The 24,261-nt window shown below is 42.3% G+C and overlaps 1 protein-coding gene across 3 annotated transcripts in view; it reads right to left on the reverse strand.

Moving 5' to 3' along the window:
- cables1 (Cdk5 and Abl enzyme substrate 1) overlaps window positions 1-24,261 on the reverse strand; it is a 205,404-nt gene that overhangs the window by 39,342 nt on the left and 141,801 nt on the right. For all 3 annotated transcript variants that reach the window (XM_059985261.1, XM_059985267.1, XM_059985273.1), the window contains one exon: window positions 21,782-21,887. In XM_059985261.1, the coding sequence (XP_059841244.1) occupies window positions 21,782-21,887 (106 nt within the window). The remainder of the gene's footprint in view (window positions 1-21,781; window positions 21,888-24,261) is intronic.

Raw genomic sequence — 24,261 nt, forward strand, 5'->3', positions numbered from 1 at the left:
AAATCATCAGCATATAGTGATAGCTTATATGTCCGTTCCCCACGGGAAATACCAAATATGTTAGGTGAATCACGAATAGCAATGGCTAAGAGTTCCAAAGTAATATCAAATAGTAGAGGACTTAAAGGACAGCCTTGCCTTGTGCCACGAAACAGCTGAGAAAAGGGAGATCTTTGAGTATTGGTAAGAACTGAGGCCAAAGACTTGTAATATATTAATTTACATGTTATAAGTGTCAGGCTAAAGTTAAAATTCTGAAGCATATTAAATAAATACGGCCATTCAACTCTGTCAAACGATTTCTCAGTATAATTTCCAATCTAGTGGCCAAAATTTTGGTAAAAATCTTGGAATCCACATTCAGCAAAGATATAGGCCAATATGATGCACATTCAAAAGGGTCTTTGTATTTTTTAAGAATTAGAGAAATGAAGGCTTCATAAAAAGATTGTGGTAATTTACCTACAGTTAATGCATCCTTAAAAATTTTACATAACCAAGGAGAGAGTATAGAAGAAAAAGATTTTTAAAATTCTGCAGTATAACGATCCGGACCAGGGGCTTTACCTGAATTCATTGAAAAATTTGCCTCTTCTATTTTGGTTTCCATAATGGGGGCATCTAATGATGCACAATCCTCGGCTGTTAATTTCAGGATATTCAGTTTCCTTAAAAATTCATCCATTATGAAAGAATGATCAGAAAATTCTGATTGATATAAAGAGTTATAAAATGCTTGAAAGGCTTTATTTATGTCTTTATGATCAATCGTCAGAGTACCATCTCGTTTACGGATCTTAATGATCTGATGTTTAACCAAAGCAGTTTTCAATTGATTAGCCAATAATTTACCAGATTTCTCCCCATGTATATAAAACTGAGTCCTAGAGTTAATTAATTGATTTTCAATCGAAGAGGATAATAGCAAACTGTGCCCCATTTGAAGTTCAACTCTCTTTTTATAAAGCTCTTTACTAGGAGTCACAGAGTAAGTCTTACCAATTTCTTTAATTTTATCAACCAACATAAGTATTTCAGTGTTAATTCATTTTCTGACTCCAGCAGAGTATGAAATAATTTGTCCACGGATAAATGCTTTAAAAGTGTCCCATTATATTTCACTAGAAATCTCTTCTGTAAAGTTTGTTGAAAAGAACAAATCAATTTGTTGTTTAATAAAGTTGAGTAAGTCTGAATCCTGAAGTAGAGAAGAGTTGAACCGCCATGATTTAACACTTCAGGATGAATCCGTTTTCTTAATAAATAGTTTCAAAGGCGCACAATCAGAGATAGTAATAGAGTCATAATTACAATCAATAATGTCTGTAAGTAAATGATGATCGATAAAGAAATAGTCAATTCTTGAATAATCATGATAAACATGAGAGAAATATGAAAATTCTTTATCCTTAGGGTGAGGAAATCACCAAATTTCAGAAATTCCAGAATCAACCATAAAGGAGTTAATGAGAGAGGCCGATTTATTTGTAAGAACCTGAATAGACTTAGATCTATCCATTGAGGGATTTAAACAACTGTTAAAATTCCCACCCATTATCAGCATATACTCATTTAAATTAGGAAGAGATGTGAATAAACACTTAAAAAATTCCAGACAGTCAAATTTTGGAGCATAAGCATCCACTAAAACAACTTTTTGGTTAAAAAGTAAACCAGTGAGGAGCAAAAATCTACCTGAAATTGTCTGAAATTGTTTCATAATGAATAAAAGAGGTTGAGGAGTCTATAAAAATAGAAACGCCTCTTACTTTATCTTGAGAATTTGAATGGTACTGTTGACCTTTCCAAAACCTTAAAAAAAGTTGACTATCTATCCTCTTTCCTCACATGAGTCTCTTGTGCAAAAATAATATTAGCATTCATTCTATGGAATACATTAAATATTTTTTTCTGTTTAATCGGGTGGTTTAAACCATTTGTATTCCAAGACACAAAGTTAATAATCTTATCCATATTGTTAATATTTATCGTAGTAAACACACAAGGTTAAACTGAAGATAAACTCATGAATCCGGAAGAGGAGAGCAGGTTCAAAGAGGAACCGATAGTTACGACACTTCAGACATTTTGGTAGATTCAAATCAGCCCATGAAGGTAAAACTAAGCGAAAAGCAAAAGCAAAAGAGAATCCCCCTCCCCCCACCCACGAAAACCCAAGAAAAAGCCAGAGAAAGGCCAGCAGGCAAACTAACACTAATTTTACCCCCATCTCTCAAGATGGCAGCTCAAAAAAAAAATGAAAAAAAGAAGACACAAACCGTCCATATTCAAAAAAAAAACAAAGGGTTAGTATAACAGGAAGACAACTATAAAATTGATATTATTTTAAAAAATAGACAAGATTAAGAGAGAAAAAATAGACTAAACCGTTAAAACCTAAAACAGGGTAGCATAATACTAATATTTCGATAGAACAACAGCAGTCTTGTTCAGACACACCAGAACGGATGTGACATGTCCAGGAACTAAGGTCTTATGGGAAGAAGAAACGACATCTAAAAAGAGAAATTTTTTAAAAAGACTGAATACTTCAGCATAAAAGATATAAAGCAAAAATATATTCAAACTTAAAAACATTTAATTAGTAGCTTTCAAAATCAAAAGAATAATGATAAAAAAAGTCTCAAAAGAAGCCGAAAACAGACCTTTACTTTAACATGTAGAAAGTAATTATACTACCAGTCATCACATACAGATCTTCAAATTATGAAAAGTCCGAATCTATAAGCTATTTGTTAGCTTAAAAGAAAAAGCAGAAACAATAAAAACCATTAAAGAGAGATAATAAAAATACAATACGTTAATCAGCTCATAGTAGAAAGATGATGTTCCTCGAGAAATCTTAGGGCATCAGCTGGAGATTTGAACAGCCGATGAGAATTATCGGGAAGAACAACTCGCAGATGCGCTGGGAATAACAACACTTGTTTGAAGCCTTTCCGATAGAATTCTGACATCACCGGTTTAAAAGCCATTCTTTCCCTCAAAACTTCAGGGCTAAAAGCTTCCACAATACAAAATTTGAAATCTTGAAAGTCGATCATGCCCTTTTGGCGGGCAGCTCGAATCAGGCGAACTTTAATATGAGCATAGTGAAGCTGGAGGATTACTGGCCATGGTCTCTCACCTGCAGCTGGTTTTAAGCGAGAAATGTGGTGCCCACGGTCAATCACTGGAGGAGTATCCAGAACATGAGCCGAACACATCCATTAAGAATTTAGAGAAAAATTCAACCCGATCTCCCTTCTCGACATTTTCCGGGAGCCCAATTATCCACAGGTTCTGTCTTCGAGATTGATTTTCAAGATCAATAATTTTGGATTTGTAGCGTTCCAGCACTTGAGAAGTCGAAGACAGCTTTTGTTCCAAAGTTTCGATTTTACAATCTCTCTGACGGGCGGCTTCTTCAAGAGCTGAAATTCTTGCTTGTTGTTGTGGAATTTCCGATTTAAGTGATTGAAGACTTACATTGACCATCTTTAAAGTTTCATCAAGCTGAGAAAATTTTGGGCTGTTTATCCTCCAGTCTCTCATCCATGAGTTTCCTGATTGCATTCAGAGTTAATGGTTTTTTAGTTGGTCTCACTTCTTTAGTTTCTTGTGATCACCCAGCCATTTTAACAAGTTGAAAATATAATTCAAAAAGTCGAAAAGTATATCTTAAATATCAACCTCCTTAATGTAGGTATAAATAAGTCAGTTAGGGGGTGATTGCAGGTAAAAGAAGTAAAAGGATTGGAGAGAAGCCTAATTCAGCTTCACACCATGAGCGCCATCTTGAGAGTCCGGGATTTTCATATTGGAATGGGACGTGGAATTAAAGTGTGTGGCCTCTAGGAGATCCTGTTTTTTCTGGCAGATGGAGCGTAGGTGCTCAGCGGTGGTCTCCCAATCTATGTCAGGTCTCACCGATATACAGGAGGCCACACCGGGAGCACCAGACACAGTAAATAACCACACCAGCCGACTCACAGGTGAAGTGTCGCCTCACCTGGAAGGACTGTTTGGGGCCCTGAATGGTAGTGAGGGAGGAGGTGTAAGGGCAGGTGAAGCACTTGTTCCACTTGCAAGGATAAGAGCCAGGATGGAGATCAGTGGAGAAGGACGAATGGAAAAGTGAGTCATGTAGGGAGTGATCCTTATGGAAAGCAGGAAGTGGGTGGGGGGGGGATGGAAAGAGGTGTTTCCATTCGTCCCTCCCCACTGGTCTCCCTCCTGGCATTTATCCTTTCAAGTGGGACAAGTGCTACACCTGCTCCTACACCTCCTCCCTCACTACTATTCAGGGCACCAAACAGGCCTTCCAGGTGAGGGAACACTTCACCTGTGGTTTCAGCCCAAAACATCGACTGTGCTCTTTTCCATAGACCCTGCCAGGCCTGCTGAGTTCCTCCAGAATTTTCTGTGCGTTGCTCTTGAAGCTTATTGTATAGTTTTGATGGTACTTAATGCCGAGTTGCAGCTGATGAAGAGCATGCTGATGTATGCATCTTTGCTGCCCAGATGTTTTGGGATTGATTGAAGTAGCTCCAGTAAGCAAATTGAAGCCGATTCAAATCACTTCACAGTCAGGAGTGGATATGTCTCATCGCCAGCCTCTCAAAGCACTTCATCATGACAGTCATTGAGGCAGATTACTATGTTCTTCTTAAGCACCGGTATAATTGAAGTAGTTGGGTACCTCAGATCAGCAAAGTGAGAGGTTAATGATCTCAGTGAAGGCCAGTTGGTCAGCACAGTTCTTTAGTACTTGGTTAGCTACCCCACCTGGGGCGTGCGTGCTTCCTGGGTTCTGCATCGGCCTCTGAGATATATATTATATCTTTAGCCAAAGAGTGGTGAATCTGTGGCATACTTTGCCAGACAGCAGTGGAGACCAAGTCTTTATGTATACATAAGGCAGTAGTTGATAGATTCTTGATTGGTCAGGGCACAATAGGATAAGGGGAGAAGGCAGGAGCTTGGGGTTGAGAGGAAAATTGCATCAGCCATGATGAAATGGCAGAACAGACTTAATGGGCCAAATGGCCTAATTCAGCTCTTATATCTTATGGTCATAGGGGGCTGTGGGAGTTTGTGATGGTTCCTCCACGTTTAGATGATCAAAGTGAGCACAAAAAGCATGCAGCTCATCTGGAAGAGAACTCCTGCTGTCGCCAGTGTAGCTTCATAAAAGGTGATAGTATTCAAGCCCTGCTACAACAGTCTTTCATCCTTTGTTGACTCAAGTTTAGTTCAGAAATGCCATTTTCCCCATGAGATGACTTTCCAGAGATCATAACACCACAGAATACAAAATGTAAGAACAGAATTAGGCCATTTGGACCATCGAGTCTGCTCCACCATTTCATCATGGCTGATCCACTTTACCTCTCAGCCACCCCCCCCCCCACCCCCGTATCCCTTCATGACCTGACCTATCAAAAATCTATCAACTTCTATCAGCCTTAAGTATACATAAAGACTTGGCCTCCACAGCTGCCTGTAGCAAAGAACTCCACAGATTCACCACTCTCTGGCTAAATTCCTCCTTATCTCCATTCTAAAAGGATGCCCCTCTATTCTGAGGCTGTGTCCTCTGGTCTTAGACTCTCCCACCACAGGAAACATCCTCCCCACAAACACTCTAACGAGGCACTTCACCATTTGATAGGTTTCAATTAGATCATCCCTTATTCTTCTGAATTCTAGGGAATACAGGCCCAGTAACATCAAATGCTCTTCATATGACAAACCATTCAATCCTGGAATCATTTTTGTGCACTTCCTTTGAACCCTCTCCAGTCTAAGATAAAGGGCCCAAAGCTGCTTACAATAGTCCAAGTGAGGCTTCACCAGTACTCTATAAAGTCTCAATATTACATCTCTGATTTTATATTCTAGTCCTCTTAAAATGAATGCTAACATTACATTTGCCTCAATCTGTACGCTAACTTTCAGGGAATCCTGCGTCTCAAGTCCCTTTACAGCTCAGATTTTTGTGTTTTCTCTCCATTTAGAAATTTGTCAACATTTTCTTTTCTTCTATCAAAGTGCTTGATCATATACTTCCCGATGCTGTATTCCATCTGCCACTTCTTTATCCATTCTCCAGATCTGTCTAAGTCCTTCTGTAGTCTTTCTATTTCCTCAGAACTATCTGCACTTCCACCTAGTTTATCATGTGCCTCCAAATATTCTGAAACCACATCCTTAACAATTGACTCGAACATCTTCCCAACCACTGAGGTCAAACTAACTGGCCTATAGTTTCCTTTCCCCAGCCTCTCTCTCTTCTTGAAGAGTGGACTGACATATACAATTTCCAGTATTCTGGAACAACTCCAGAATCTAGTGATTCTTGAAATATAATCACTAATCTCCTCTGCCAACTTTTTCAGAACCCTTTGGTGTACACCATCTAGTCCAGGTGACTTAACTACTTTCAGACCTTTCAGTTTCCCAAGAAACTTCTCCCTAGTAATGATAACTTCACACAATTCAGGACTCCTGACACCTGGAACATCCAGCATATTGCTAGTGACTTTCACAGTGAACACTGATGCAAAATACTTATTCAGTTCATCCAACATATCCTTGTCCCCCATTACTAGCTCTCCAGCATCGTTTTCCAGTGTTCCAATATCCATTGTCAACTCTCTTTTACACTTTATGTATCTGAAGAAACATTAGGTATGCTCTGTATTACTATTGGTGAGCTTACTTTCATATTTCATCTTTCTCAATGACATTTTTAGTTCTGTACTACTGGATTTTTAAAAGCACCCAATCCTCCAACTTCCCACTAATTTGTTGCTCTATTATATGTTCTCTCTTTATCTTAAATTTGAAACATAGAAAACCTACAGCACAATACAGGCCCTTCAGCCCACAAGGCTGTGCCAAACATGTCCTTACATTAGACATTTCTAGGATAACCCATAGCTCTCTATTTTTCTAAGCTCCATGTACCTATCCTAAAGCCTCTTAAAAGACCCTATCGTATCTGCCTCCACCACCATCGCCGGCAGCCCATTCCACGCACTCACCACTCTCTGAGTAAAAAACTTAACCTTGACATCTCCTCGGTACCTACTCCCCAGCACATTAAATCTGTGTCCCCTTGTGGCAACCAGTTTAGCCCTGGGAAAAAGCTTCCAACTATCCACACGATCAATGCCTCTCATCATCTTATACACCTCTATCAGGTCACCTCTCATCCTCTGTCACTCCAAGGAGAAAAGGCCGAGTTCACTCAACCTACTCTCATAAGGCATGCTCCCCAATCCAAGCAACATCCTTGTAAATCTCCTCTGCACCCTTTCTATGGCTTCCACATCCTTCCTGTAGTGGGGCGACCAGTAATGAGCACAGTACTCCAGGTGGGGTCTGGCCAGGGTCCTATATAGCTGCAACATTACTTCTCGGCTCTAAATTCAATTCCACGATTGATGAAGGCCAATACACCATACGCCTTCTTAACCACAGAGTCAACCTGTGCAGCTGATTTGAGTGTCCTGTGGACTTGGACCCCAAGATCTCTCTGATCCTCCACACTGTCAACAGTCTTACCATTAATACTATATCCTGCCATTCTATTTGACCTACCAAAATGAACCACTTCACACTTATCTGGGTTGAACACCATCTGCCACTTCTCAGCCCAGTTTTGCATCCTATCAATGTCCTGCTGTAACCTCTGACAGCCCTCCACACTATACACAACATCTCTAACCTTTGTGTCATAAGCAAACTTACTAACCCATCCCTCCACTTCCTCATCTAGGTCATTTATAAAAATCACGAAGAGTAAGGGTCCCAGAACAGAACCGTGAGGCACACCACAGGTGACCGAACACCATCCAGAATAGGACCCGTCTACAATCACTTCTGTGGGCAAGCCAGTTCTGGATCCACAAAGCAATGTCCCCTTGGATCTCATGACTCCTTAGTTTCTCAATATGGCATGGGGTACCTTATCAAATGCCCTGCGGAAATCCATATACACTACATCTATTGCTCTACCTTCATGAACGTGTTTAGTCACATTCTCAAAAAATTCAGTCAGGCTCGTAAGGCAGGACCTGTCCTTGACAAAGCCATACTGACTATTCCTAATCATATATCTCTCCAAATGTTCATAAATCCTGCCTCTCAGGATCTTCTCCATCAACCTACCAACCACTGAGGTAAGACTCACTGGTCTATAATTTCCTGGGCTATCTCTACTCCCTTTCTTGAATATAGGAACAATATCTGCAACCCTCCAATCCTCCAGAACCTCTCCTGTTCCCTATTGATGGTGTAAAGATCACTGCCAGAGGCTCAGCAATCTCCTCACTTGCCTCCCACAGAAGCCTGGAGCACATCTTGTCCAGTCCCAGCGACTTATCCAACTTGATGCTTTCCAAAAGCTCCAGAACTTCCTCTTTTGTAATATCTACATGCTCAAGCTTTTCAGTTTGCTGCAAGTCATCACTACAATCACCAAGCTCCTTTTCCATAGTGAATACTGAAGTAAGTTATTCATTAAGTACCTCTGCTATTTTCTTCAGTTTCATACACTTTCCCACTGTCGCACTTGATAGGTCCTATTCTTTCACGTCTTATCCTCTTGCTCTTCACATACCTGTATAATGCCTTGAGGCTTGCCTTAATCCTGCCCGCTAAGTCCTTCTCATGGCCCCTTCTGGCTCTCCTAATTTCCTTCTTTTGCTCCTTCCTGTTAGCCTTATAATCTTCTAGATCTCTAACATTACCTAGCTCTCTGAACATTTCATAAGCTTTTTTTTTCCTTGACTAGATTTACTACAGCCTTTGTACACCATGGTTCTTGTACCCTACCATAACTTCCGTCTCATTGGAATGTACCTATGCAGAACTTCACACAAATATCCCCTGAACATTTGCTACATTTCTTCTGTACTTTTCCCTGAGAATACCTGTTTCTAATTTAAGCTTCCAATTTCTTGCTTGATAGCCTCATATTTCCCCTTATTAAACGCTTTTCTAACTTGTCTGTTCCTATCTCTCTCCAATGCTATTGTAAAGGAGATAGAATATGATCACTATCTCCAAAAAGCTCTCCCACTAAGAGATATGACACCTGACCAGGTTCATTTCCCAATACCAAATCAAGTACAGCCTCTCCTCTTGTTGGCTTATCTACATATTGTGTCAAGAACCCTTCCTGCACACACCTAACAAACTCCACTGAGTCTCTTGTTAGCCATGGTTGTGTCATCTTGCCTTTAGAATACTTCTTCCTCTTTGGGATGTATATATATTCTGTCTTCTGAATTGCTTCCAGAAATTCCAGCCATTGCTGCTCTGCCTTCATCCCTGCCAGTGTTCTTTTCCTATCAATTCAGGCCAGCTCCTCTCTCATGCCTCTGTAATTCCCTTTATGAGACCATAAGATATCTGAGCAGAATTAGGCCAGTTAGGCCACTGAGTCTGCTCTGCTATTTCATCATGATTGATCCAATTTTCTCTCAGTCCCAACCTCCTTCTTTCTCCCCATATCCCTTCATGACCTGAACAATCAAGATACTATCAACATCTGTCTCCTGTGGCAAAGGATTCCAAATATTCACCACTCCCTGACTAAAGAAATTCCTCTTCATCTCTGTTCTTTATTCCACTGTAACACGTTATTTACCTTTAGCTCTCTAATCAATTTTGGTTCATTGCACAACACACAATCCAGAATAGCGGAATAGGCGTTCAATAAGGTGCCGCATAAAACACTTGTCCATGAGATAAGGAAGCATCGAGTTGGGGGCGATGTATTAGGATGGATAGGGGATTGGTTAACTAATAGAAACTGGAGAGTTGGGATTTACTGGGTTTCACTGGTTGGCAATCAGTGATGAGTGGTGTGCCACTGGGGTCGGTGCTGGGCCCGGAACTGTTCACGATATACATTAACAACCTGGAAGAGGGGACTGAGTGTAGTGTATCTAAGTTTGCTGATGACAATAAATTGAGTGGAAAAGTAAATTGTGTAGAAGGCACGGAGAGTCTGCAGAGAGATATAGATAGGTTAAGTGGGCAAGGGTCTGGCAAATGGAATACAATGTTGGTAAATGCGAGGTCATCCAACTTAGAAGGAAAAATAGAAGATCAGATTATTATTTAAAAGGTAAAAAATTGCAGCATACTGCTGTTTAGAAGGACTTGGGAGTGCTTGTGCATGAATCACAAAAGTTTGGTTTGCAGGTACAGTAGACTATCAAGAAAGCAAATGGGATGTTGGCCTTTATTGCAGCAGGGAGGAAATACTGCAACTGTACAGGGTACTGGTGAGGCCGCACCTGGAGTACTGTGTGCAGTTCTGGTCTCCTTACTTGAGGAAGGATAGACTGGCTTTGGAGGCCGTGCAGAGGAGGTTCACCAGGTTGATTCCAGAGATGAAGGGGTTAGACTACAAGGAGAGATTGAGTCGCCTGGGACTGTACTCGCTGGAATTCAGAAGAATGAGAAATCTTAAAGAAACATGCAAAATTATGAAAAGGATAGATAAGATAGAGGCAGGGAAGTTGCTTCCACTGGCAAGTGAGACTAGAACTAGGGTACACAGCCTCAAGATTTGGGGGAGTAGATTTAGGATAGAGCTGAGGGAGAACTGCTTTTCCCAGAGAGTGGCGAATCTGTGGAATTGTCTGCCCAATAAGGCAGTGGAGGCTACTTCAGTGAATATGTTTAAGACAAGATTAAATAGATTTTTTGCATAGTAGGGGAATTAAGGGTTTGGGGGAAAAGGCAGGTAGGTGGAGATGAGTCCCTGGTCAGATCAGCCATGATCTTATAGAATAGTGGAACAGGGTCAACGGGCCAGATGGCCGACTCCTGCTCCTATTTCTTATGATCTATTTGCTAGTGGGCTCAACCACAAGCTGCTCAAAAAAGCTATCACATAGGCATTCTAGAAAATCTCCCTCTTGGGATCCAGCACCCCAATCTACCTGCAAGTTGAAATCCCCCATGACTATAGTAACATTAGTCATACCTGGCCCCCTTTGAATTTCCTTGGTCACCAGACTTGAAAACTTATCTGGCCCTCAGCAGATTGCAGATCTCATTGTTTATCCAGGACTTCATGCTGGGGAAGATTCTGAATGACTTCTGGGGATAAACTTGTCTACAACTATTTTAATAAAGTCCATGACAGCCATGGAATACTCATTCAGATCCACAGATTAGTCCTTGAACATGGCACAATTTATCAACCTGAAGCAATCCCATAGCCATCCCTCTGCCTCCTGCAAACACTTCTTTGTTGTGATCACCTCTAGAGCTTTGCTCTTTAGCCTCTGCCTGGATGCAAGTGGGAGGCCAGCCAAGGGATCAGATTCACCAAAATTGGGTCTGCTCACAGAATAGTAGGCACTCCTCACCTTAGTGGTCTCATATGTTGGGACCTCTGGTGCTACAGGTTATATGCTGATGGTAACTGGGCAGAGTTTTCTTCAAACAAGCCTAGTTAGTGTCTGACTATGATTTGAAATGCATCAGCGTGGATCGTTTCTTGTTTGGGGACGCTGGCATGCAGCATCTTAAGTGGTTGATTATATTCAACTGCTGGTGGTAAGTAAACTGTGGTCAGGATTATGGAGGAGAACTCCTTAGGTAAACAAAATGGGTAGCATTTGACCATGAGCTGTTCCATGTCAGGGGAGCACAAGTCCAACAATAACACCACACCAGAGTATCACAGGTTTATCATGAAACACACACACCTCCACCTTTCCTTAAGAGAAGAATAAGGGTAAATACAGTGTCTTGAGGTTGGCAGGTCCTTGGTTAGTCAGGGCCTCAATAGTTATAGGGAGAAGGCAGGAGAATGGTATTGAGAGGGATACTAAATCGATGGAATGGTGGAGCAGACTCGATGGGCCAAGTGGCCTAATTCTGCTCCTATACATGAAGAAGTTTGCAGGTGCTGGAAATTCAAAGCAACACACACAAAATGCTGAAGGAACTCAGCAGGTGCATTTGACCATAAGACCATTCAGCCCATCGAAGCTGCTCCACAATTCCATCATGACCGATCCTGGATCCCACTCAATCCCTTATACCTACCTTTTCGCCATATCCTTTGATGTCCTGACCAATCAGGAAACTATCAACTTCCGATCAACATCTAGACAAATGAATAAGCAGTTGACATTTCTGGTCAAGACCCAGGTCTTGGATTTTGTGTGTGTTAATTCCTTGCTGGGTCTGAGTGACATATCTTCTGTCATTGAGTGCAATGGCTGAAAATGGGAGTAGATTAAATAATAACAATCAAAGGGTATTAGAGCTGGATTCGAACAGGAGAAAGTGCATTACCATGGAGGAACTGTGATTAACTGGATTAGTCTTTCAGAGAATTGACAGTCATGTTGACCTGAAAGCTCTGTTTATGCCATGTGAATCTATTATTAGGCACCCTGGTCTAGGCAAGATAACTGAAGACAATGCCTCACCTTAATCTGTTCGGTATGCGTTCCTCAGCCAACAAAAATGAAGAGACTAAAACGTCATTCCTTTTGTTACCATTTGTGGAAGCTTCACATTGAACAATTTAACTGATGTGTCTGCCCACAAAACAACTGCAGTTACAAGCCAGCCATGGGCTGTAAACTACCTTGAGATGTTTCAGGGTTTAAAGGCCAGTTGTACCATGGATTACTTCATAGAACACTGAACATCACAGCACAGTACAGGCCCTTTAGTCCAGAATGTTGTGTCAACCTCTTAAATACTCACACATCAATCAAACCCTTCCCTCCCAGATAACCCTCCATTTTACTATCACCCAATCAAAGAGTCTCTGAAATACCCCTAATGTATCTGCCTCTACCAGCACCCCAGGCAGGTTGCTACATGCACCCACCGCTCTTTGCGTAAAAAACCTACCTCTGACATCACACCAACACTTTCCTCCATTCACGTTCAAATTATGCTCCCATGTATTAGCCCTTTTTGCCCAAGGACAAAGTTGCTCGCTGTCTACTCTGTCCATTGAACATCTGGACAGCAAAGATGTACACATCAGGATGCTCATCAGGATGATTACAGCTTGGCATTAATATCATCATCCCCTCAAAACTAATCAATAAGCTCCAAGACCTTGGCCTCAATGCCTCCTTATGCAATAGGATCCCGGATTTCCTCACTTCAAGACCCCAGTCATTTCATAGAAACATAGAAAACATACAACACAATACAGGCCCTTTGGCCCACAAAGTTAAGGGCACACCCTGCCCTTGACAAAGCCATGTTGACTACTCCTAATCATATTATACCTCTCCAAATGTTCATAAATCCTGCCTCTCCAGATCTTCTCCATCAACCTACCAACCACTGAGGTCGGACTCACTGGTCTATAACTTGCTGGGCTATGTCTACTCTCTTTCTTGAATAAGGGAACAACATCCGCAACCCTCCAATCCTCCGGAACCTCTCCCATCCCCATTGATGATGCAAAGATCATCGCCAGAGGCTCAGCAATCTCCTCCCTTGCCTTCCACAGTAGCCTGGAGTACATCTCGTCCTGTCCCAGTTACTTATCCAACTTGATGCTTTCCTAAAGCTCCAGCACATCCTCTTTCTTAATATCTACATGCTCAAGCTTTCCAGTCTGCTGAAAGTCATCGCTACAATCAACAAGATCCTTTTCCATAGTGAATACTGAAGTAAAGTATTCATTAAGTACCTCTGCTATTTCCTCCAGTTCCATACACTGTCACACTTGATAGGTCCTATTCTTTCACATCTTATCCTCTTGCTCTTCACATACTTGTAGAATGCCTTGGGATTTTCCTTAATCCTGCTCGCCAAGGCCTTCTCATGGCCCCATCTGGCTCTCCTAATTTCCTTCTTTTGCTCCTTCCTGTTCGCCTTATAATCTTCTAGATCTCTAACATTACCTAGCTCTCTGAACATTTCATAAGCTTTTCTTTTTTTCTTGACTAGATTTACTACAGCCTTTGTACTCCACAGTTCTAGCACCCTACTATATCTTCCCTGTCTCATTGGAAATTACCTATACAGAACTCCACGCAAATATCCCCTGAACATTTGCCACATTTCTTCCGTACCTTTCCCTGAGAACATCTGTTCCCAATTTAAGCTTCCAATTTCTTGCCTGATAGCCTCATATTTCCCCTTATTAAACGCTTTTCTAACTTGTCTGTTCCTATCTCTCTCCAATGCTATTGTAAAGGAGATAGAATATGATCACTATCTCCAAAATGCTCTCCCATTGAGAGATCTGACACTTGACCAGGTTCATTTCCCAGTACCAAATCAAGTACAGTCTCTCTTTTTGTAGGCTTATCTACATATTGTGTCAAGAAACCTTCCTGAACACACCTAACAAACTCCACCCCATCTAAACCTTTTGCTCTAGGGAGATGCCAATCGATATTTGGGAAATTAAAATCTCCCACCACGACAACTCTGCTATTATTACACCTTTCCAGGATCTGTTTCCCTATCTGCTCCTCAATACCCCTGTTACTATTAGGCAGCCTATAAAAAACACCCAGTAAAGTTATTGATCCCTTCCTGTTCCTAACCTGCACCCCCAGAGACTCTGTAGACAATCTGTCCATGACATCCACCTTTTCTGCAGCTGTGACACTATCTCTGATCAACAGTGCCATGCCCCCACCTCTTTTGTCTCCCTCCCTGAACCTTCTGAAACAACTAAAACCTAGCACTTGAAGTAGCCATTCCTGTCCCTGAGCCATGCAAGTCTCTGTAATGGCCACCATATCATATCTCCAAGTACTGATCCACGCTCTGAGCTCATCCACTTTGTTCAGAACGCTCCTTGCGTTAAAATAGACACATCTCAAACCATTGGTCTGAGCGCATCCCTTCTGTATTACCTGCCTAACATCCCTCGCACACTGTCTACAAGCTTTCTCTATTTGTGAGCCATTATTCCCCAGTCTCTTTAGTTTGGTTCCCACTCCCCAACAATTCTTGTCAACAACATCTCCTCCATCATCTCCATTAGCACAAATGTGCAACAGAGATGTGTACTCAGCCCCCTGCTCTACTTACTTTGCACTTACGACTGTGTGGCTAAGCACAGCTCCAACACCATATTCAAGTTTGCTGATGACACCATTGTTGTGGGCCGTATCAAAGGCGGTGATGAGTAGGCATACAGGAGGGATACTGAACATTTCACTGAGTGGTGTCATAACAACAACCTCTCACTCAATGTTAGTAAGAACAAGATCATATACTTCAGGAGAGGGAAACTGGAGGTCTATGAACCAGTCCCCATCAGTGGTGGAGAGGGTGAGCAACTTTAAATTCCTGGGTGTTACTATCTCAGAGGACCTTTTCTAGACACAGCCCATAAATATAATTGTAAAGAAATCATGGCAGCTCCTCTACTTCCTTAGGAGTCTGTGGAGTTTCGGCATGACATCAAAAACTTTGACACACTTCTATAGATGTTTAGTAGAGAGTGTATTGATTGGTGGCTTCATGGCCAGGCATGGAAATACCAATTCCTACACAACAGAAAAGCCTGCAAAAGGTACTGGATTTGGCCCTCCCAATCACTGAGCACATCTACATGAAACACAGTCATAGGAAAGCAGCATCCATCATCAGAGATCCCCACCACCCAGGCCATGCTCTCTTCTCACTGTTGCCATCAGGTAGAAGGTACAAGTGCCTGAGGTCTTGCACCACCAGGTTCAAGAACAGTTACTACCCCTTATTGTTTTGTTCAACAGGCGCTTGAACAAAAGGGAGAACTGCATTCACTTGCCCATCCATTGAGATGTTCCCACAACCAATGATCACACTTTAGACAATAGACAATAGACAATAGGTGCAGAAGTAGACCATTCGGCCCCTCGAGTCTGCACCGCCATTCTGAGATCATGGCTGATCATTCACTATCAATACCCAGTCCCTGCCTTGTCCCCATATCCCTTGATTCCCCTATCCATCAGATATCTATCCAGCTCCTTCTTGAAAGCATCCAGAGAATTGGCCTCCACCGTCTTCCAAGGCAGTGCATTCCACACCTCCACAACTCTCTGGGAGAAGAAGCTCTTCCTCAACTCTGTTTTAAATAACTGACCTCTTATTCTCAATCCATGCCCTCTGGTACTGGACTCTCCCAACATCTGGAACATATTTCCTGCCTCAATCCTATCAAATCCTTTAATTATCTTAAACGTTTCAATCAGATCACCTCTCAATCTCCTCAATTCCAGCGAGTACAAGCCCAATCTCTCCAATTTCTCTGCGTAAGACAGCCCTGCCATCCCTGGAATCAACCTAGTGAATCTACGCTGCACTTCCTCAATTGCCAGAATGTCCTTCCTTAAACCTGGAGACCAAAACTGTACACAATATTCCAGGTGTGGGCTCACCAGGGCCCTGTACAAATGCAAAAGAACATCCTTGCTCTTGTATTCAATTCCCCTTGTAACAAAGGCCAACATTCCATTTGCCCTCTTCACTGCCTGTTGCACTTGCTCATTCACCTTCATTGACTGGTGAACTAGGACTCCTAGGTCTCTTTGCATTTCTCCCTTACCTAACTCGACACCGTTCAGACAATACTCTGCCCTCTTGTTCCTGCTTCCAAAGTGGATAACTTCACATTTATTCACATTGAATGACATCTGCCAAGTATCTGCCCACTCACTCAGCCTATCCAAGTCTCCCTGTATTCTCCTAACGTCCTCTTCGCATGTCACACTGCCACCCAGTTTAGTATCGTCAGCAAATTTGCTGATATAGTTTTCAATGCCCTCATCTAAATCATTGACATAAATCGTAAAGAGCTGTGGTCCCAATACAGAGCCCTGTGGTACCCCACTAGTCACCTCCAGCCAGTCTGAGAAACACCCATTCACTGCCACCCTTTGCAACCAGTTTTCTATCCATGTTGAAACCCTGCCCCCAATGCCATGAGCTCTAATTTTACTCACCAATCTCCTATGTGGCACCTTATCGAATGCCTTCTGAAAATCTAGGTACACAACATCTACTGGCTTACTCTCGTCTAACATCCTTGTTACACCCTCAAAAAACTCCAACAGATTAGTCAAGCATGATTTGCCCTTGGTAAATCCATGCTGGCTCGGCCTAATCCTATTTCTGCCATCTAGATGTACCACTATTTCGTCCTTAATAATGGACTCAAGCATCTTCCCCACGACTGACGTTAGGCTAACAGGGCGATAGTTCTCCGTTTTCTCCTTCCCTCCCTTCTTGAAAAGTGGGACAACATTAGCCACTCTCCAATCTTCAGGAACTGATCCTGAATCTAAGGAACATTGGAAAATGATTACCAATGCATCCGCAATTTCCTGAGCCACCTCTTTTAGAACCCTCGGATGCAGACCATCTGGACCCGGGGATTTATTAGCCTTCAGTCCTACCAGTCTACTCATCACAGTTTCTTTCCTAATGTCAATCTGTCTCAATTCCTCTGATATCTTATGACCCTGGCCCATCCATAAATCTGGGAGATTGCTTGTGTCCTCCCTGGTGAAGACAGATCGAAAGTATGCATTAAATTCTGTTGCCATTTCCCTGTTTCCCATAACAATTTCTCCCAATTCATTCTTCAAGGGGCCAACATTGTTCTTAACTATCTTCTTTCTCTTCACATAGCTAAAAAAGCGTTTGCTATCCCCTTTTATATTCCTGGCTAGACTGAGCTCATACCTGATTTTTTCTCTCCGTATTGCTTTTTTAGTTAAGATCTGCTGTTCCTTAAAACTTTCCCAATCATCTGTATTCCCACTCATCTTAGCCCTGTCATACTTCTTTTTCTTTAATGCTATACAATCTCTGACTTCCTTTGTCAACCACTGTGGCCCCTTCCCCCTCTTTGAATCCTTCCTTCTCAATGGAATGAACTGCATTTGCATCTTTTGTATTATGCCCAAGAATATCTGCCACTGCTGACCACTGTCTTTCCTGCCAGGGCATCCGCCCATTTAACTTTGGCCAGCTCATCCCTCATGGCTCCGTAGTCTCCTTTATTTAATTGCAACACTGACACCTCTGATCTGCCCCTATCCCTCTCAAATTGTAGAAAAAAACTTATCATGTTATGATCACTACTTCCTAATAGCTCCTTTACTTCAAGATCACTTATCAATTCCTGTTCATTACACATCACCAAGTCCAAAATAGCCTCGTTCCTGGTTGGCTCAAGCACAAGCTGTTCCAAAAATACATCCCTTAGACACTCCACAAACTCCCTATCCTGGGGTCCAGCACCTACCTGATTCTCCCAGTTCACCTGCATGTTGAAATCTCCCATAACGACTGCATTGCCTTTAGCACATGCCAATGTTAACTCCCTAATCAACTTGTACCCAATATCCACGCTACTGTTTGGGGGCCTGTACACAACACCCATTAGGGTCTTTTTACCCTTACTGTTCCTCAGCTCAATCCACACAGACTCTACTTCCCCTGTTCCCAAGTCACCTCTTGCTAAGGACTGAATCTCATTCCTCACCAACAGGGCCACCCCACCCCCTCTTCCCATATTTCTGTCTCTACGATAGCACGTATACCCTGGTACACTCAATTCCCAGGCCTGATCCCCTTGCAGCCATGTCTCCGTTATCCCAACAATATTGTAGTTCCCCATTTTTATCTGAGCTTCAAGCTCATCTGTCTTATTTCTGACACTACGCGCATTGAAGTATAGAATTCTTAGCCCATTCCTCCTCTCTTTGCTTAAAGCACTGTCTACTGTACCTAACCCAGCTCCTTGAACTTCATCGGGCAAATTGCACCCTGAATTTTGATGACCTTCTCAAGATCACCCAAACCTTGTACACATTTAACCCCATGCACCTTCTGACCAACCCTCTGGATCTGGATCCCTGCCCCCTGCACATCTAGTTTAAACCCCCCCGAGCAGCACTGGCAAACATTCCTGCAAGAATGTTAGTACCCCTCCGGTTCAGATGTAGACCATCCCTTCGAAACAGATCCCAATGTCCCTGGAACAAAGACCAATTATCCAAAAACCTGAACCCTTCCTTCCTGCACCATGCTCTCAGCCTCGTATTAATGTGCATAATCATTCTATTCTTCGCCTCACTCGCACGTGGCACAGGTAGCAATCCCGAGATTGTCACCCTGGAGGTCCTGCCTTTCAGCTTCACTCCTAACTCCCTGAACTCTCTAAGCAGGACCCCCTCACTCACCTTACCTACATCATTGGTCCCTACATGGACCACTACATCTGGGTTCATGCCCTCACTCTCAAGAATAGCCTGCACCCGATCTGAGCTGTCCCGGACCCTGGCACCAGGGAGGCAACATACCATCCGAGACTCCCGATCTGCCCCACAAAATCTCCTATCTGCCCCCCTAACTATAGAGTCCCCTAAAACTATCGCTCTCTTCTCTTCCCTCCTCCCCTTTCTAGTTGAGGGTTCAACCTCTGTGCTAGAGACAGGACCACTACAACTCATTCCTGGTAGGTCATCTCCATCAACAGTATCCAGTACGGTATACTTATTGTTAATGGGAATGGCCACAGGGGTGCTCTGCTCTCTCTGCCTGCTCCCCCTGCCTCTCTGGACCGTCACCCATCTGCCTACTTCTTGGTTTTTTGGTGGGACGCTTTAAGGACGCTTTATCGTGGTATTTTATATTCTAGTTATATTTTGCTATTTATTTATGTTTGCATTTGCAGTTGTCTCCTGCAGTCTACTTAACCTTTCACTGGTCGTGTTATAGTTACTATTCTATATATTTGTTGAGAATGCATGCAAGAAAAGAAGTCTCAGGGTTGTACATGGTGTATGTATATATGTATTCTGTATGTATGTATTATGTATTCTGATAATAAAATCAGCTTTGAACTTTGAATATTTTATGTCTCTTATAATATTGCACATTTCTATCAAGTCACCCCTCTTCCTCATTTGTTCCAACGAGAAAAGCCCTAGCTCGCGCAAACTCCTCTCATAAGGCACCATCCAGGTGAGTCTCCCCTGCACCTTCTCTATAGGTTCTACAGTGTGTATGGTGTTAAGTGGGATCTGGGATCAGCCATGATGGAATGGCAGAGCGGACTTGATTGGCTGTAAGGCATCATTCTGCTCCTATGTCTTATAGTCTTATGATCTTATGGATCCTTCGGTCAATGACGTTGTGCCCACATCAATCAAGCTTATTGAATATGCTTCAACACAAGGAAATCCAGAGTAACACACAAAGTAAAACTGCTGGAGGCACTCAGCAGGTCAAGCAACATCTATGAAGCGTAATATACAGTTGACGTTTTGGACCGAGACCCTTCATCAGAACTGGAAAGGAAGGGGGAACGAGCCAGAATAAGGTGGGGGAGGGAAGGAGTACAAGCTGGAAGGTGATTGGTGACAGCAGGTGAATTCCTCACTCAGGGTTTCCTTTTACCCTGCCCATCTCCTCTCCTGGTGTCCCTCTTCCTTCCCTTTCTCCCTTATTTCAATCTCCTCTCCTATCAGATTCCTTCTTCTTCAGCATTTTACCTTTTCCATCTATCACCTCCCAGCTTCTCCTTCACTCACCCCCTCTTCCCCACCCACCTTCTAGCTTGTCCTCCTTCTTGTTCAGGCATCCTCCCCCTTCCTTTCCAGTCCTGATGAAGGGTCTCAGTTATTTATTCCCCTGCCTATATTTTAAATTATTTACATAGAGATGCATCGTAGGGCAGGCCCTTCTGGCCCACTGAGCTGCACAGCCCAACAGCTCACCCATATAACCCGAACCTAATCACACGACAACTTACAATGACCAACTAATCTACTAGTGTCAAGTCAAACTTGAGTTTCTAGAAAGTATTGGGACCTGGAGGCAAAAGAAAATAAAATTTAAAAGTAAGAGCAAGAATTAAAAGTAAGAACACCGATAGACCAGACGGAACCTACTGCCTGGAACATTTGGGCAGACCCCGCAGCAGTCAGGGAGCAGCGCTGGAATCTGCGGTAAGATGCCGAACTTTAAATACCTTGAGACTGTTTCAAGGAAAAGAGCTCTGCTGTCACTGCATTTGGGTTAACTCCGCCACCGGGATCATTGAACGAAGGCACTTATTCAAAACAGCGCGAGGCTTAAGAAGAGCTTGCAAACCTTCAAGAGAGTTCGCCCGGTTTGAAACCATAACAGTCAGAGGCCATAACGGTCCATTAGAGAAACGGAGGTGCAGGGCCGAATTCGTCTACAAAGTCCGAGAGGCAGCCAGTTTTTTCACCTTATGACTAACCTAATAACTTATGCCTTATGACTAATGACTTATGACTAGCCTAATGACTGACTTATGACTAATGACTAATGGAACTAACAGAACTATTAAACTGCCGCACTTGTGAAAAATAAAAGGGGAGAGAAAAAAAGGAAAATTTGTTTGGTCATTGAGTGGAATCCGGTTAAAAACCTTCAGGTAAGCGTATTCAATCCCTTTCAAGTGGGGAAGCTGCACATGTTCAAGGAAGAACAAGAACTCCGACTTGACAACTAGGGAGTATGTCTTTAGACTGTGGGAGGAAACCGGAGCACCTGAACACACACACACACACACACACACACACACACACACACACACACACACACACACACAGTTGGAATTGAACTCTAAACTCCAAAGCCCTGAGCAGTCATAGCATCATATTAACCCCTATGTTCCAAAACTTTGTGTGTTACTAAGCAAATATGCTTATCTTTAAAGTTGCTGCAGTCAGATACAAAAGCCATAGATCTCCTCGGATCCACAGGCACTAAAACTCACCTTGCCATTTGCACCCAGTTCCACTCCTTCCAGACCAACCACCATTTCCTTGGCACCAATTCCTCCAGAAGGGTGCCTCTGCCTCGCACCCTCCGCTTGCATTTCCCTGAAACCAGAGTGAATAAGCATCATTATAATTTCTAAGTTTCACAATTTCCACTCGAACTTCTTGCACATACACTGATGTTACATCAAAACTGAGGTAGATTTTGATTCATAGTCAAGGTAACCACATTTGTATAGTACTTCTGCTAGAATGAAGGCAATCACAGCTTGCAGCAGGGTCTGCACCAGATGAAATAATGTGCTGAAAAATGCATTAGATCATTAGGCATAGGAACAGAATCAGGCCAGTGGGCCCATTCAGTCTGCTCCGCCATTCCATCACAGCTGATGTATTATCTCTCTCAACCACATCCGTCTGCCTTCGCCCCATGAAGCTTTGACACCCTGACGAATAAAGAGCCTATCAACCTCCATGTTAAGTATGCTCAATGACTTAGACCCAAGAACAGCCTGTGGCAATGAATTCCACAGATTCACCACCCTCTGGCTAACGAAATTACTCTCAACTCTATTCTAAATGGATGTCTAATTATTCTGAGGCTGTGGCCTCTGGTCCTAGACTCCCCACTATTGGAAACATCCTCTCCACATCTACGTCTTTCAATATTCAATAGGTTTAAAAGAGATCCTACCTCATTTACTAACCTCCAGAAACTCAGAAACAATATAATCATGGAGAAGGTTAAGACTAGACCCAGGGTAGAGATTTCTGATTGCAGAAAGGCTAACTTTGAGAAGATGTGAAAGGATTTACAAGAGTGGATTGGGACAACTTGTTTTATGGGAAGGATGTAATAGAGAAATGGAGGTCATTTAAAGGTGAAATTTTGAGGGTACAGAAGCTTTATGTTCCTGTTCGGTTGAAAGGAAAGGTTAATGGTTTCCAAGGGATATTGGAAACTTGTTTCGGAAAAAGAGAGAGATCTACAATAAATATAGACTGCATGGAGTAAATGAGGTGCTCGAAGAATGTAAAGAATGTAAAAAGAATCTTAAGAAAGAAATTAGAAAAGCTAAAAGAAGATATGAGGTTGCTTTGGCAAGTAAGGAGAAAATAAATCTGAAGGATTTCTATATATTAATAGCAAAAAGATAGTGAGGGATAAAATTGGTCTCTTAGAGAATCAGAGTGGACAGCTATGTGTGGAGCCAAAAGAGATGGGGGAGATTTTGAACAATTTCTTTTCTTCGGTATTCACTAAGGAGAAGGATATTGAATTGTGTAAGGTAAGGGAAACAAGTAGGGTAGTTATGGAAACTATGATGATTAAAGAAGAAGAAGTACTGGCGCTTTTAAGGAATATAAAAGTGGATAAGTCTTCGGGTCTTGACAGGATATTCCCTAGGACCTTGAAGGAAGTTACTGTAGAAATAGCATGGGCTCTGACAGAAATATTTCAAATGTCATTAGAGATGGGGATGGTGCCGGAGGATTGCCGTATTGCTCATGTGGTTCCATTGTTTAAAAAGTGTTCTAAGAGTAAACCTAGCAATTATAGGCCTGTAAATTTTGATGTCAGTGGTGGGTAAATTAATGGAAAGTATTCTTAGAGATGGTATATATAATTATCTGGATAGACAGGGTCTGATTAGGAACAGTTAACATGGATTTGTGCGTGGAAGGTCATGTTTGACAAATCTTATTGAATTTTTTGAAGAGGTTACTAGGAAAGTTACGAGGGTAAAGCAGTGGATGTTGTCTATATGGACTTCAGTAAGGCATTTGACAAGGTTCCACACGGAAGGTTAGTTAGGAAGGTTCAATCGTTAGGTATTAATATTGAAGTAATAAAATGGATTGAACAGTGGCTGGATGGGAGATGCCAGAGAGTAGTGGTGGATAACTGTTTGTCTGGTTGGAGGCCGGTGACTAGTGGTGTGCCTCAGAGATCTGTACTGGGTCCAATGTTGTTTGTCATATACATAAATGATCTGGATGATGGGGTGGTAAATTGGATTAGTAAGTATGCCGATGAGACTAAGGTAGGTGGCGTTGTGGATAATGAAGTAGGTTTTCAAAGCTTGCAAAGAGATTTAGGCCAGTTAGAAGAGTGGCCTGAAAGATGGCAGATGGAGTTTAATGCTGATAAGTGTGAGATGCTACATTTTGGTAAGACGAATCGAGCCTTGAACTTAAAGAAGTTAGTCAAAATGCAACTGAACTTTCTTCTCGTTTGGAAAAGGCTCAACAACCAATCGTCGATCTGGAAGCTCGGTCGCATCAGAATAATAGCCTAATTGTTGTATTAAAAGTAAAATCAGAATCTGCCGACACACTGGATTATTTTGCTAAAATGTTTCAGTCTCTATTTCCGGAGGCTTGTTTGCAACCCTCGGAGACTGAAATGGCGCACAGAATCGGTGCTTTAAATTTTTTGGACCAAGGTAAAAACAGGCATATTGTTGTGCGTTTT

This window comes from Hypanus sabinus, chromosome 1, assembly GCF_030144855.1.
Source record: "Hypanus sabinus isolate sHypSab1 chromosome 1, sHypSab1.hap1, whole genome shotgun sequence".
NCBI classification, from domain to species: Eukaryota; Metazoa; Chordata; class Chondrichthyes; order Myliobatiformes; family Dasyatidae; genus Hypanus; species Hypanus sabinus.